Source organism: Chelonoidis abingdonii, chromosome 10, assembly GCF_003597395.2.
Source record: "Chelonoidis abingdonii isolate Lonesome George chromosome 10, CheloAbing_2.0, whole genome shotgun sequence".
NCBI lineage: Eukaryota > Metazoa > Chordata > Testudines > Testudinidae > Chelonoidis > Chelonoidis abingdonii.
This window is the reverse complement of record NC_133778.1, coordinates 24163655-24179114: the sequence shown is the minus strand read 5'-3', so window position 1 is coordinate 24179114 and position 15460 is coordinate 24163655. Positions and strand designations below refer to the sequence as shown.

Here is a 15460-nt window from a genome sequence, read left to right as displayed (position 1 = left end):
GATTGCTGCATGTGCAGACATACCTGAGCTAGCTTTGATCTAACCAGCTTGAACAACAACAGTAAAGCTGCGGCAGCATGGGTAGCAGCATGGGCCAGCCACTCAAGTGTTACTGCCAGTTACTTCAGCTACCTGTGCTGCAGTCACACCTCTAATTGCTGTGCACTCAAACCCTATGTATCACTGCACAGAAAAGGAGGCAGATAAGTAGTGGGAACTGTTGAGCCAGCACATACTGATCAGGCTGTTAGAACACGTGAGTCTCGGACTCTAGGAAGTGAGAGCACTGTATTGGCAGCCAGAGTGTACGAGATCAAAATCTAGATAAACCCATAATGATAGATGTGCAGCAATGAACTAACATATTTTTCAACAGTAGCGTGTCCAGGATAGTCCTGGAAACAGACATTTGAATACCAATTTCTAATTCCCAAGTTAACAATGAGTTAGTTTTACAGCTAAGCAACATATACTTGAATTACAAAATAGGTATACTCTAAGGGCGAAATTCACTCCTGTGAAAAGGTTCAGCATAAGACCTATAAAGCTCAGTCCTGCAATGTGCTAAACCCTTTGACTTCAGTCCAGCAGAGCACTTAACTACATGCTTAATTTATGCATGTCAGTAATCCCAATGACATCAACAGGACTACTCATGCTCTTAAAAATTAAGCACATGTGTAAGAAGGACTTAGTGGCTTTGTGCTGACCCTCTGCACAGGGGTGAATTTCACCCTGTATCAGTTATAGTCTACCTGTGCTATATGATATTGTAATCATCATATAATATTATAAAGCATCTTTCATAACATACTCTGTATCTTGTGGGGCTGTGCAAGAACTATACTGGTTTGTTCCTAAACCATCTGTGCAACTCCAAACATGCTAAATAGATATTGCTGCTTGAACTTATCCAAAAAAGCAGGGCCAACTCTAGGTTTAGGAAGAACCCTACAGTATATATCAAGAAAGATGAGCAGGGCCCCAACCAACGCCTTTCTGTCTGAATGCCTCAACCCCATGGACCCACATACTCAACACCACCAATGGCCACATCTTGCCTGCCTGCCTGCATGTTGGTGAGATTCTATGACTTCTGGAGATATCCTATGTCAGTAGCTCCAACCTTTTTCCCCCCTAGAAACTCTGTCTTTGTAATGGAATGGCAGACTGGCAACATCCTCTCCCAGCTCCCATTCCCCTTGCTCCATGCCCCAGCACCCTGAATTGTCCATCTATGTTCACTTTCTCCCCTCCCTACCTGCCTAGCATGGGTTTGCTCATCCCATCCCTTTTTGGTTTCATTATTCTCTTCTTCCCTGTTCCTCACTGAAAATTATTATTCACACACACACACTCTCTTCCCACTTCCTTGGTTGCCCAAGGCTACATGTTACTGGCGATGGCAGAGTTCATTGGTGGCTCTGGGAGCCAGGCCACATGCGCTAATGTGGTTAGGAAGTTAAGGGAGCAGAGAAGATGAGACCAATTTGCCAAGCTGCAGTTTAAGAACAGGGGGAGGAGTCAGGTATCTTTTGAGGAGCTGTGGTTTGCACAGAAGTGCCCATGGCCACATTTGCAGTGGGAGTGTGGGGAAGGAAGGAAGGAGGACAGATCCAGGGTCATGTATTTTCACCTGCCTCTACTATTCTTCTTCTTTCCCCTGCATCCCTCCCCAGCGTGGGAAAAAACTTGCCCTACTTGGACACCAGCTGACTATGGCTGAGGAGCTGAGCAGAGAACCAAAGGAGAAGACATGAAGATGAGACTGAAGTGCGCTATTTATGGCCTTGCAGCTGACAGGCTGGATGCATGCATGCAAGATCCTGAAAGAGCGTAACTGCACTATTGCAAAGGTCCAGGGCCACTATATAACAGCACATTAAAGGAATGTTTCCTACAATTCTTTGAGTAAGCTTGTTTCTGACAGGCTGAAATTACAGAAGGTTAGGGGGATTTTTTTTGTGGGGGGGGATCTGGGGGGAGACAGGGAGGGAGGAAGGATAGAGTTTAAGTTTATAAATGACCAGTGGACAGCAAGCAATGTGCTCTTTTATTTAAAAAAAAAAAATACTGCAAACTTTGCCAGAAAAAGAGAATCCTAATTGATTGTCTGATCTGAAATGGGACTGTCAGTTGAAACTAAAGCTGGAGAACAGAATCAACATCATTACCTGAGTGAATGATTCCTGGTAAGATCTGGTTGACGCTCTTGTAGAATTTCAAAGATATTGGGCTGTCGCAGAAATGCGACAATCTTGTCATTGTAGGCTGTAAGTGGCAACCGAAAACAGCTTACTGCAAATAGGTGCATTTGAAAAACAGCATCATATTTTTGTAACTTCTGAATAATGATGATAATAATGGAATTATGTCTTTATACTCATAATCTTTTCATTTACTACATTAATACAATCTTTTCATTACATTTTTAGCCTAAAGGCCGGTGCTGGTTTTTGAATTTGGATATACCTTGCCAACTTTATTATGAATAAAATTTTAGATTAAAACACTATCAGATGTTAATGTGCCTTTTTTAAGAATTCAGAGTATTATAATATTTCATTACATACATCCTCAGCTCATGTAAACCAGGAACATATATCCACATGAATGAAGTATAGGGGGCCTTATTTTCTATACTACTTTATTTCTTAGACTTACGGGACAAGGTGAAAACATAAGCTCACTGCTTAATAGTAAATTACACGTGCTTCTTATTGTCTGCACATTAATGTGCAGGTATTTTTGTTTTGCTTTCTCCTCTCCCTGCCTCCTCTATTCTGAAAAATAATTATTTGTTTTACTCGTATTAAGGATCTGATATAGTCTCACAAAAGTTGTATCTTCACACATAAGGCTGAAAATCTAGGCTTCCATACAGCCTTAACTCATGCCACTTTGCCTAGGTATTGTCATTGTGTACCATAAGGGTTTAGAATTACAAGTGTATTGCGCCAGCTTTTCTGCCTTAATGGTGAATTTCCTTATTTTTGCTTTCAAGAGAGACTCAAAGCTTCATAGATTTTATTTCTCTTCCTTTTTGTAACAGACTGAGAAAGGAATAAAATTATTAACAACAAATTCATAAGAACACTATCAATGTTGGTATGGCAATTTGACCTATCTTCACATAGTTTTATCTGGCAAGAAATATTCTACTATTATCATATGCTTTTATAACTCCCCTGTTCTGTCACAGGGAATGACAACTTCCTTCCCAATATCCATGATTATGATGTGTTGCATTACAACATAGTGCATCATTTTCTCTTCCTGCTCTGCAGTATGTATTTGAACACACATGGTTTACGCAGCTTCACACATTTCTGATGACAACAGCAATCCTACTGCTGGACAGATTGGCAGACAAATTGTATTGTGCCATACAGGAGTAAAATGCAGTCACTAGTGAAACTTCTAAGAAAGTCTGACAAATATTACTGTCAAAAGTAATGAAAAGCTATTGAAATGTGGTTGGCAGTGACCATCTCTTCGTTTATGTATTTATTTTTACTGTTTATTCTATCAAAGAAAAGATTACATAAATATTTTATATTTACTCGTGTCTCTAAAGTGGTTCAGTCTATGAAGTGAGGGCCCACTCAAAGTGTTTGTGTCGGTTCCACTGTCAATTATTAAACGGCAAGTAAAAGCATCTTTGTTCAAAACATTACCAAATGCTGAACCTGAAAAATAGGCAGTGTCCATAGCAAGTGAAAGGAGTTTAAATTTGTGGTAATTGTCAAGTAACCATACCACTGAACAAAGATCAAGCAGATTAATCAGTCATGATTTTTTGCAAAATGCCTGTTAATTCAGTGCACTAAATTATTTTCTTAGTGGTGCTGATGTCAAAAGGCTTGTGTGTGTGTGCGTAACTGAGAACAAAATGCAGGCTATTGACCAATTCAGAGGTGACTCACACCTCATGGAAGCCCTCTGAAATAAAAGTCTAATATTTGTATTGAAATTAGTGGGACGACATAGGGTCCAGGTCAATACAGAGCTTGGCCCTCTATTTGTAACTCTTCTAGTTACTTCTGAGGGAAAGTTAATTAGAAAATTTAATGCAAAAATCCTTTGCATTAACTAGCAAACATTTTGCTATTAATAAATTGGTCATGCCTGGAAGTTTTTCACTATTATGCACACAAATTGAGATTCCATGATAGGGAGTGATAATGGATAGAGTTAGCCATAAGATACAGTAAAAGCAAAAAAGAAAAACCCACACTGACATGCACAGTTAAATCAAAGTACACTTCCCTCAAGAGAACTCCAAGTCCTGACATACCCACTGGAACCATGTCCTGGTACTGAGTCCTGCTGACTGTATTAAACGTGCTGGACGGTCTTGGTAGAACTGGTGGTCCTGAATGCCGGGAATCCTCTCCTACCTAAAAGTACAGTAGTAATTATGGTCATCAGCAAGCAAAAAACAAAATAAAACCAATTAACCTTCATCATGATCTAGCAGACTGGAAACAATTCTCATGTTGACTTAGAAAAGCACTAGAATCCCGCTCACTCTCTTTCAGCTGTGTGGGTTCTGCAGGGTACACACGAGTAAAAAGCACTAAAAAAAAAGCTTACTTTGTATCACCAAAGACAGCAGATAGGACTCTGAACTCACAGAAGGAGCAAGAAGGTGTTATTTTAACAGAATTATTTTTCACAGAAATTATATTTCTTCCATTTTCTGGCTTTTGTGGGCTTGATCTTGTTGTATTACCATTCTTCTTTGCTTTTAATTATAATTACTACTACACCATTTGCTCAATCTCCTTTTTATCCCACTGAGCCATTATGTGTACTGCTGAACCCCTCCACGCACAGATACTGCATCTGACTGTATTCCCTAGGCCTCACTCCCTAAGACCAAACAATATCAGTGCTTCATTACAGTGCTGTGTCTAGCCTCTAGAACCATAAAGTACTAAAAGCCCTGAGATTTCTCCCAACATTTTTGTGCTTTCTGTACTCTCTATGAGAAAAGGAAAGACCTTTTCATTTGTAGATACTGAATTGCTAGAAAGAGTAAAGTTGAGTTGTCTTGTGAGCTCCAGCTCAGTGTTCTAGTTGCTCTTCTGATGAAAAGAATTTCCTTAAAATATGTTTTTGTTTTAGGGGTTCTCAATCTAAAACAAGATCGGATGTTAAAAATCAACACTTTTGGATAGACAAGACAAAAGAAAATATTCTGAGGATTTTTTCCATTAAGCATTAGTTTTCCTTCAACAAGGGTAGTTTGCTTAGATGTGAGATTAGACCCTTGATGTAGTGGTTTTAAGAAGATACCTGTAAGAGCTCTTGATATTGCCTGTGATCCTCAAGTGTGGATGGAATAATGTGTTGAAGACAGAATAATGTGGGAAGATTGAATAATTGCCTTATTTGGAAAGGAGGGAGGAAGAGACAGCCCCATTGGGACCATCGGATCCATCACAATCTCTCCTCCCTCATACTCTAACAGATCCAATTAGTGTCAGTTAGGAGAAGGTAGGTAAGATTCTGGGATGGATCTTCTGTGTAATGTAAGGATCCCTAGGCTCTAATTATGCCAGCATGAAGGATCAGCTGGTCAGGGGCAACACCCCAGGGCATTGGGTACCAATCCTCTGAATGGGGTGGAACACAGATCTGCCAGAGCTTCTCTCAGGACTAGCCTCTCTATGTGAAGGTGATGGTTTGTCTGGAGCCTCCAACTCTGCCAATGAGAAGGCAGGTTCCTGTTCAACCACTGGAGCCGTTGGTACCTGTAAACAAGCAATCTGGCTCTTGGAGGTAACAGGGGATCAACTTCATGTCTTTGATATAGTTTCTTCCTCCAGTGTGATGCTGTTGCTGAATCAGGTCAGGCCCAAAAGGAGAGGAGATTGAAGATGGGGAGTGTGAAGATATTCTCCAGGGAGACTTAGGCCTTGCACCATCCCAGAGTGTGGGGCATATTCGTGGATGGGACTGATGGATCCGGCAGCTCCCTGGTTATAGCGGACGTTGAGCACATCTGGAGATCGGCCAGTATTGGTGCAGAGTTTAGTCTGGAGTTCTTAGACTGTGCCAGTGGGTGCCAATCCTTTGGTGTATGCATCAGAACCAAGGTCAGTACCAAAAAAAGACATGCGTCTGATGAAGTGAGTATTCACCCACGAAAGCTTATGCTCCAATACTTCTGTTAGTCTATAAGGTGCCACAGGACTCTGTCACTTTTCACCAAAAAAATACTTACTCCTTCACTCATGTTGAGGAGAATTAAGCAGACCTAAGTCCTTAGTATTTGCACTTAAAGACTCACCCAATCTGGACAGAGTTGGGGAGAGATCTTTTCTTCTAGGAGCAGCATCTGAAGAGGATCTGTCCTTATGCTTGTGAGAGTGCCCTATGCTCTCATGAGACTCTAGGAAGGGACTCTTTGGTCTTTGCAGTTGTTGCCTAAGCTCCTGAGCTTGTGCCTGGAAGGACACTGCTCATCTACTTAGTCTGGCGTACAGGGAGGTCTACTCAGGCCAGATCTGGCTGAGGTCGCATGATCTTCTCCAGGAGATGCTTTCTTACCTATGCTTTCAATCCTCACAGGTTTGGGGAGAGAATGAGTGACAGATACTGCACTAAGCAGAGATGTGAGCCTCGCCAAGGCAGTAAAGGTACTGCTGGTGTTCGTTGCTCACTGAGAAGGAACAGGGGCAGATGATACAATTTTTAAACTCTGGAAGTCTGAGCATCTTCCTTGTCTGTGGGGAAAAAGTTTCCCAATGCTAATGCTACTAAAAACCATCAATACTAAAATGCGGAGAACTACTCACAATATATATTTTACAGATTAAGATGAAGCAGCTGTGGTAGCTGTAGACACAGAAGGGAAGGAACTGGAGAGGTTTTGATCTGCACTGCCACTTACACCTGGTTCAGAGCACAAGGAAAGTGACTGTGCAGGTGCAAACCAACAGGCCCTACTTGCTAGAAATCTTCAATTTCAGAAGCACGGTGGGCACGTGTACCCACATATGAAAAACACATAGGGATCAGCATTCAAAGAAAAACCAAGGCCAATATAGGGTAATCAAGAAAATCTAGCTTTATGGGCGTCAGGATAGGATTGTGCCAATAAAAAAGTCAAAGCTCAAAATATTTTTCTAAAGCAAATTCTCTCTAAAATACTGCATAAATTAAACAATGATATGTGGTGCTATAAGTATTGTATTAGTGCTACTTCGAGGTGACCTGCATAGCCACTGGGTTGGCCACTTTTGAGATATGCCCAACCTGGAGCTAATAAAACATTGTATCACCAAATATTTTGTATTCTATCTATAAGAGGTACTGTATAAAGATCCATCCTGCAAGATGCTTAGACCCTAAAAGGGGTTGTAGTTGGGGACTATATACCAAAGACTAGGTTAAAAAACATTGCAAAAATCAAGTACCCCCAAATTAGAAAATGCTAAAATTAACATTGTTCACACAACTTTAATTCAGTCCCCTTATGCATACGCATTGTAACAGAGTCTTGCCCAACATGACAGAGTAAGTCTGTGGCAAAGTCAGGATCAGATGATCCTGCTCTCACGAGTCCAAGTCCGGTACCCTAGGCATAAGTGAAAAACGTAACTTCTTCCAATTCTTTGCCTTATCCCTGCTCCACTATGTGCACTGAACAAACCAAGGGAGAACAAACAGTTTGTGATAATGTAATTACAGACCGTATCATATTATCAGAGATTGTATCAGAGAGTGGCGGGCAGAAAGCTGTCCTAAAGGTTTCCTCCACTACCCCGCCCGCAGGGGAATTCTCAGGTCATTGTCAGCCATCCCCGAGTAAGGTATGTCTGGGTGGGAAGCAGGGAAAATGCACGATAGGAGTAAGGAAGCATTCCAGCAGATCCTCATCTGCCACAGTTGCTACTCACAGATAGCATAAATTAGAGCAGCCCTTTAGCTCCTCTAAATTATGCTGAGTGCAGTGTTGGTCCCTGACCAGATCTAAATGAGGGGAGTGGAAAGATACTTAGAACCACCTTCCCCACCCCCTTCCTTAACTGCAGTGAAGGTAAACTCAGTACAGTCAAAGAACGAGCCTACAGTATTTGCATATGAATATAAACATAAAAATATCTTATAGTCAGGACATAATTGACTCAAAGCCTTCTAGTGAAAACAATACAGTTCAAGAGTTTTGTAATCAGAACCCAATTACAAAACTTCTTTATATTATAGATAAGGGGTTTTAAGCATTTCTACTTAGAATCAATGTTCTACAAAGGTTATATTATCATTACTAGTGCGATGTCATATGGACCATAACATTTAACTATCTGATATTCTGTCAGTGGTAAGAAGAATTTTTACCTTTCTGGGTCTATAGTACCATAGCATATATAGGAAAACAGTATAATATTTAGGTGTGCATGCACACAAACTTGTTTTTCTAAATTAAATCACCTACTTGCTTTGATACTTCCCTAGTCAGTGTAAATTGCTGTGGTAAAAAACAGTAAAAAACAGGCTACTGCTGTTTGGTGAAGAAATCTGTATTCAAGAGCCTTCCTGTGGTTTGATGGAGTTACTGCTATTTAACAGCAGCAGATAAAATCCTATCAGATAATTAGCATAATCAAATCAGATCTTTCCTTGTACAATAAAGACCATCATTGGCTTTTCAAAAGGTAAGAACGTCTTTTGATTGCAAGTGGATACCACACTGGCGGAATCATTAAACTATTGACAAAATAATGTTTGAATGAAATGATGTGAAAACTGGATGATCCTGAAATCCTTGTTAGCTAAGTAACAAGAGGAGCAGTTCAGGCTTACCTCACCAGCACTGTGGCTGCGCTGTCTGGTTAAGTGCTGTCGATGCACTAACGCACTAGTGGGCCTGCTACTCTGCAAGGGAAGCCGTGGGTCAATGAATGTGGTGGTGCGGGAATTGTGGTCAACAAAAAAAGCCTAGAAAAGGAAACAAGATTTCAGAGTCAATACTCATTGTAACTTAGGAAGGTCCTAACTACACCTTCCTGCAGTAAGTAAACTGGCGGGAGAGAAAGTGTGAGAGAGAGTTAAAACACAGGAGGATCTGGGTTCCAGTCCCTGCTTTGAGACTTAAGGAAATTACCTCAGTGTGCCTCAGTTTCCCCTTCTGTAAAACAATGATAATGTGTCTGCCTCACAGGAGACTTATGAGACTTAATTCATTAATGTTTATACATCATTTTGAGATTCTCAGACAGGCCACAACATAAAAGTACCAAGACAAATCATGATTGTTCTTCTAGAAAAGTGGACTTGAATGTCTAACAGAAGTTATGTCAATGCATTCATCAGTTAATTTCATCTGTATGCATCTAAAAGGAGGTCACTTAGTGGCAACAACACTGCACTTTAACAAGCTATTTATCATATCATTATAAATATAGATGGGGTGTGTACATATGTCAAGCATATGATTATGTTCTAGGACACAATGTGATTATAGGTTAAAAGGCATGTTCACCATCCTTCTGCTAGAGCTATTCTAGGTAGGCCAACTTAAAGAGTCGACCAGGGATACAGAGAAGACGATGCCAAAAATATAAAAAAGAATTCAAGGCAGGCCCAATGGTTTCCTGGGATAAGAAGAAATGACAAGCATTGACTGGCTAGCCATTTGCTGAGACAAGGCCATGTGATCATGGGTCCTAAACCCGAAAAGCCTCAAGCTGTGATACAATTAGAGCAAAAAAAAAAACAACCTCTCAGTTCCGAGATATTTAAACTTGTTCCAGTTTTAGTGTCACACTTGGAAAACATTTCCTTGCCATACCCATGCTTTTGGGGATTTTCAGACACTGTGAAGGAGACACGTAGCACAACAAGGGGAGAAGGATATCTACACTAAGCATCCACCCAGGTGATCCCAAGGCAGGTATATCAGCTCCCAAGGGACGCAGTCTCTCCTGTCTGTTCAATGTCACTTCCTGGCCAGGAGCACGAGTAGCTGCCTTGTAATTCTGACAGATGGCCTGCGCTCGTGCTTCAGGCTCTGCTACTGCTCCTGGGCACACTCCCACTCCAGCCTGCTCATGCCCCTGCTCCAGCCTGCATCTGCTCCTGCCCCGCAATTCTGACAGCCTTCTCCTCAGCTGGGAGTTTTGGCTGTTAAGGAGAAAAATGGTTACTTATCTTCTCGTAAGTGTTGTTCTATGAGATGTGTTGCACATGTCCATTCTATTGTGCACCTGGGTGTGGAGGAGATTTCATGCACCAGTGCCGGAGAGTTTCCTAGCAGTACATGTAAGGGTAACCTGGCTTCCTTCTGCCTGGATCTGAAGATATAAAGAGTGGAACCCACTCCCGCACCTCTCCTTCACTTCCTTTGCATGAGAATCACATAATGATAGATTTTGATGTGCTGGCGAAGAAGGGTAGATCACAGAATGGATATATGCAACATCTTGAAAAGCAACAGTTACAAGAAGGTAAGTAACAGTTTTTCCTTGTTCAGGTGATTACTTATGTCCATTCAAGTGGAGGTGACTCCCAAGCTGTTTTCAATGGAGATGGGGCTCAGAGTCTCATCTGAAGAGGGACTGTTGGAATGCTTCCCCAACATTCGTGTCACCCCCTGAGGCAGTTATAATCTTATAATACACCTCTACCCCGATATAACGCTGTCCTCAGGAGCCAAAACAAATCTTACTGCATTATAGGCAAAACCATGTTATATTTAACTTGCTATGATCCATCGGAGTGCGCAGCCCCGCCCCCCGGGAGCACTGCTTTACCGCGTTATATCCAAATTCGTGTTACATCGGGTCGCGTTATATCGGGATAGAGGTGTATCTAGCAAAGGTACATATACCTCACTACCCTATAAATGTCAACAATAGGATCAGTTCCCACAAAGCCAGTAGATGCCAAATGTATTCTAGTTGAATGCACTGAGTTTTCAAGATGTGTCAGAAGTTTGGCATTATAGCACACACAAATGCAGCTGGTAATCCATTTAGAAAGTCTGTCTCATCACGGGATAAATTAAATAAAATAAATATAAATGTATGGAGATATCCTATCTCCTAGAACTGTAACGGACGTTGAAATGTCATCTAGTCCAGACCCCTGCCTTTACTAGCAGGACCAAGTACTGATTTTGCCCCAGATCCCAAAGTGGCCCCCTCAAAGATTGAATTCACAACCCTGGGTTTAGTAGGCCAATGCTCAAACCACTGAGCTATCCTTCCCCCTCAATGACCTCTCATTCTCTCTGCACACATATAGAGAAACAAAGAGCTGACAAGAAACCTGAAGGAGATAAATAGACAGACCTCTGCACACATCCAGAGTATGCAGCTTTTGTCCATTTTTCTAAATGTGTGGCTTTGGAAAACAGACCAGTAAGTATATTGGCTGATAGGGGAGGTGATGGGTACTAAGAAGAGTACTTTAGCCAAAAGATGTAACACGGAACAAGAGACTAAGGCAGGGGTCCACAACACGGTGCCCGTGGGCGCCATGGCACCCGCCGGGGTGTCTAAGTGTGCCCACTTACTGGCCGGCAGACAAGCATCCACTGAAATGGCGCTGACAAGCTGCTTCATCCAGAGGCGTCACCGCTGAAATGCTGCTGATTTTTGGCGGTATTTTGGTGGCAACACCTTTGAATGATGCTGCTTATCTGCAGCATTTCGGTGGTGATGCCTATTGATGCGGCCACTTGTCGGTGGAATTTTAGCGGATGCTCATCTGCCGCCACCGTCCTCTGTGGCTCTCGTCTGGCACCAGCCAGACGAAAAAGGTTGGGGACCACCGGACTAAGGACTCGAATGGAAGCCCCATAAAAGCCTAAAGAATTCAAGTCCTAAGGCAGGGTCAAATCCCAAATAAGTGGGCAAAGTCTATTCAATCATTTCAGTAATCTGCTTGCTTTGGGATTAGTGAATGTAGTCCTTCCAGCAATCTAATATATCATTGTTTCATGGAAATAGGAACATGTTTGATATGGAACCCTGACTGTAACCAGCTTTGGAGCAACAGTGGGAGCATACCCTGTTCTGTCATGTGCCAAACAGATCTACCATAGGAATTCCCTCAACTTAAATACTGACACATTAGGATTCATGGGCTGAGAGAGAGCTCTTGATCTCTCATAGTTTGTAGATAAGCAGATGTGAAGCCTTGAGAGTTATATAGTTCTTTATACTGAAATTCCACTTCTTGACTGCCTCCTGACATAGGTTGTCTGACCTGGTGTTGGTTACATAAAACATAGCTGTGGCACTCCCTGTGAGCACCTGGCCTGAACGGGTGATAGGAACTGCTGATATGCTCAGAATGTTGCACGTTGCTTCACAGTTTGAGATCATTTATGTGTAGCCTGGCCATGTGAACAGACTGCATGCCCTGAGCTCGCAGCTCCCTACTCCATAATGGAAGCATCCATTGATGAAAGTAATTAAGGGGAGAACTGGTAAAAATGGGACTGCCCTGAACACAATGCCTGGGGGCATCCACCAATCCAGGGATGACAATACTCTGGCTGGGATGCATACCAACTTGTCCAGGTGGTGTACCTCTGGGCACTAGACACATTTTAGCCATGCCTGCATACACAAGAGATGGATCTTGGCTTGCGTGTCGCATACATACAAGTGGCCACGTGCCCCAGAAGCCTGAGGCAGTTTTACACTGTGGTTTGCAGCTCCTTCTTGAAGTCTACACAAACTCCCCTGGTCCTAAGCAAAGCCTGGAGAAGCCAAAACAATTAAAAATGAACTTTAAGAAAAAAAAAACAAAAACAAACCCCCAACTGGATGAAAAAATGAGTACCACTAACTACTATGGACAATTATACACTAACTACATACACATTTAAAGGCAAAAAACTACCAAAGTACAACAACATGTTCTGACCATAGATGGTAGAAAGGGAAATGAAGGAGGATGGGGTGGCTCACTCCACCCTTTATATCCTTGACTCCAGGCATGAGGTAAGGTAGGGCGCCTGCCTGCCCACCCCTATTATGGAAAACTTTCTGTGGCCAGTGCATGAGACATGCACACCTTTCCCCTCCCCGCCCCCACAGTGGAATGGACATATGCAATCACTTTAAGATGAAATCAGAGTTCCTCATATAAGCCATATGAAAATAGACAGACAGAAAACGAGTCATGCTATAGAAGAGATAAGTATTATTATTTATATCATGGGGAGCATACGTTCACTTCTGGGACTCAAAGGATAAGCAAAAGAAGCTTCATACTATGGCATGGGACTATGATATCAAATTGTCCTTTTAGGTCTCAGGACAATGGGTTTGAGGAGTGGAAGGTTTGGAATTTGGGGGAGGGGTTGTATCTGTCTACTGTCCCTATTGTGACTATAATTTCTGGTTACTGTTTTGAAGTTTTCATTTAATAAATGTGAACAGAAAAGAAACTTGAGGCTCCAACATACTGGGAATAGTCCAGCAGAGGGCACCAAAACTCTTAAGAAACCTGATTGTCAAGCTGCTGTCTGGTTATCTGGAGCTAAATAGAGATATGCCTTACAAGTTGGTGTCTGGGATGAGACAAACTTTATAAAGGAAAACTATATACACTTTGCTCAGCTGAGATATCTATAAATGTATAAATTAAGCACAATGTCTCTCTGTTCAATTTTGAAATGTTTTTGCTAATGGCAATGTTTGAGCCTCGGGCTGGTGGTGTCCACCTGGCCAAATAGTGATGTCAATTGTGATACTGGCTATACAGGATCCAGGTATCTGAGAAATCTAAACTACTCTGTAAGCAGGATGGAACCTATTTTACCAATTTCAATATTGGCTTTTTGAATTTCTGCAAGGAGGCAGAGTGGATGGGCCATGTCATCTTTGGTATCTATGCCCCAGCTAATAGGTTTAATTCTCTTACTAGCAAACGTCCAGTAATTCTTTTTCAGGCGCTGATATCTATTTTATCCAACTCCATCTATCTGTATTTTGAAGGAAGCAAGGCAACCTTCCAAAGGCTGACTTCAATGTACCAACCTTATAATAGAGTATACTTAGAAAAACAAACTAAAACCATGATTCGATACAAAAAAAGTTACTTGTTTAGAGCTATACTGCAGATGCACAATTCTCTGATTTAATGTAGTCATCTAACAGCATGTAATGCTTTTTTGTACCCACTTAAACTATGCTTAAAGATTATATTAAGGGTGATCATGTCTTATTAAGCATGAATGCTTTTAGGCCAGCCAGCAGCAATCTATAATAAAGCACAGATTTACTGCGCTGAAGCTTCATTAAAGAAAATCATTTGCACTTCAAAGCTCTGGGCTAATCTGGACACTGGTTCCATTGCTGGAAACTGAAACTCCTATCACTGGTCCTGGCAAAGTATAGCCAGGAAACTTATAACAGTTGTGCAAAGTGACAATTTTGGTTTGACCAAAAATGGAATCCTTTCCCCCTCAAAGAACTATACATTTTTAAATAGACGTTATTTCAAATAAAGGCGGTGGACGCTTGTTTAAATATTTTACTTCATCAATGTTCAACTTTATTTTAACATCCCCCAACACATACTATTTATATACTAGTTTTCTGTTTATACACTGATTTTCTTCCAAATCCAGGAAAGATCTATTTTTTTAAATGAGACGTTGTTTAGTTTAGAGCCAGGCATTTCAGAACAACCTCTGCCTAAACTTCTCTACCGAGTTCTACCAATGGACCTCAGTTCACAGCCAATTGTGCAGAGGTAAGAAACATCAGCATATACTAGAGAGTAAAGCCCACTTATTCCATTCTTTGTCTTTTTGCTCTAGCTGCTGGTCTGTGAAATAAGACACGTTAATCTTCACTGCTACTGGCCTAATAATTTGTTATCAAGTAAAACATCCATATTCCCTCTAACTGGAAGGGTCCCACTCAGTCATTCATCTTCTATATCACAAGATATATTAATCCCAGAATTCACTTGTGCACATGAGATGTGTTGCTTTTTATTATGCTTTAACATATTTGTAAGGTGACAGCAGGTGAAAAATGAAAGAGCATCTTTTAATTGCAGCACAACAGAGATGAAGTATGGTCACCATCAACACAAGTACTAAGGCGTGTGAAGATATATTTATGCATTGTGGCACAAGTACTGGACAAGCAAGGCACACTGTACAATTTAGGCCAATCAAGCCCTCATTTAGGTCATACACATGCTACAATTCCTCTACTGTACTGAATAAGTTTTTCTACTGTGACTCATCTTCCACTGGTCACTAAGGAAGCAAGTATTACTTGTCGAAAAGCCAATTCAAAAGGGTGAGAACCAGCAATCCTGAGCTAGGGCACAGAAAAATATACACCGCTACCCCGATATAACGCAGTCATGGAGAGCCAAAAATCCCTACCGCATTATAAGTGAAACGCTGTTATATCGGAGTAGCAGTGGCAGTGCTCTAGTGGTGATTTAAAGGGCCCAGGGCTCCCCGCAGCAG

General features: G+C 41.5%; 1 protein-coding gene across 3 annotated transcripts in view; it reads right to left on the bottom strand.

Annotated features, from left to right (window-relative positions):
• Positions 1-15460, bottom strand: part of HECW2 (HECT, C2 and WW domain containing E3 ubiquitin protein ligase 2) — a 264897-nt gene that overhangs the window by 53402 nt on the left and 196035 nt on the right. For all 3 annotated transcript variants that reach the window (XM_032803610.2, XM_032803612.2, XM_032803611.2), the window contains 3 exons: positions 8815-8949; positions 4298-4400; positions 2175-2271 (listed from right to left, as the gene is read on the bottom strand). In XM_032803610.2, the coding sequence (XP_032659501.1) occupies positions 2175-2271; positions 4298-4400; positions 8815-8949 (335 nt within the window). The remainder of the gene's footprint in view (positions 1-2174; positions 2272-4297; positions 4401-8814; positions 8950-15460) is intronic.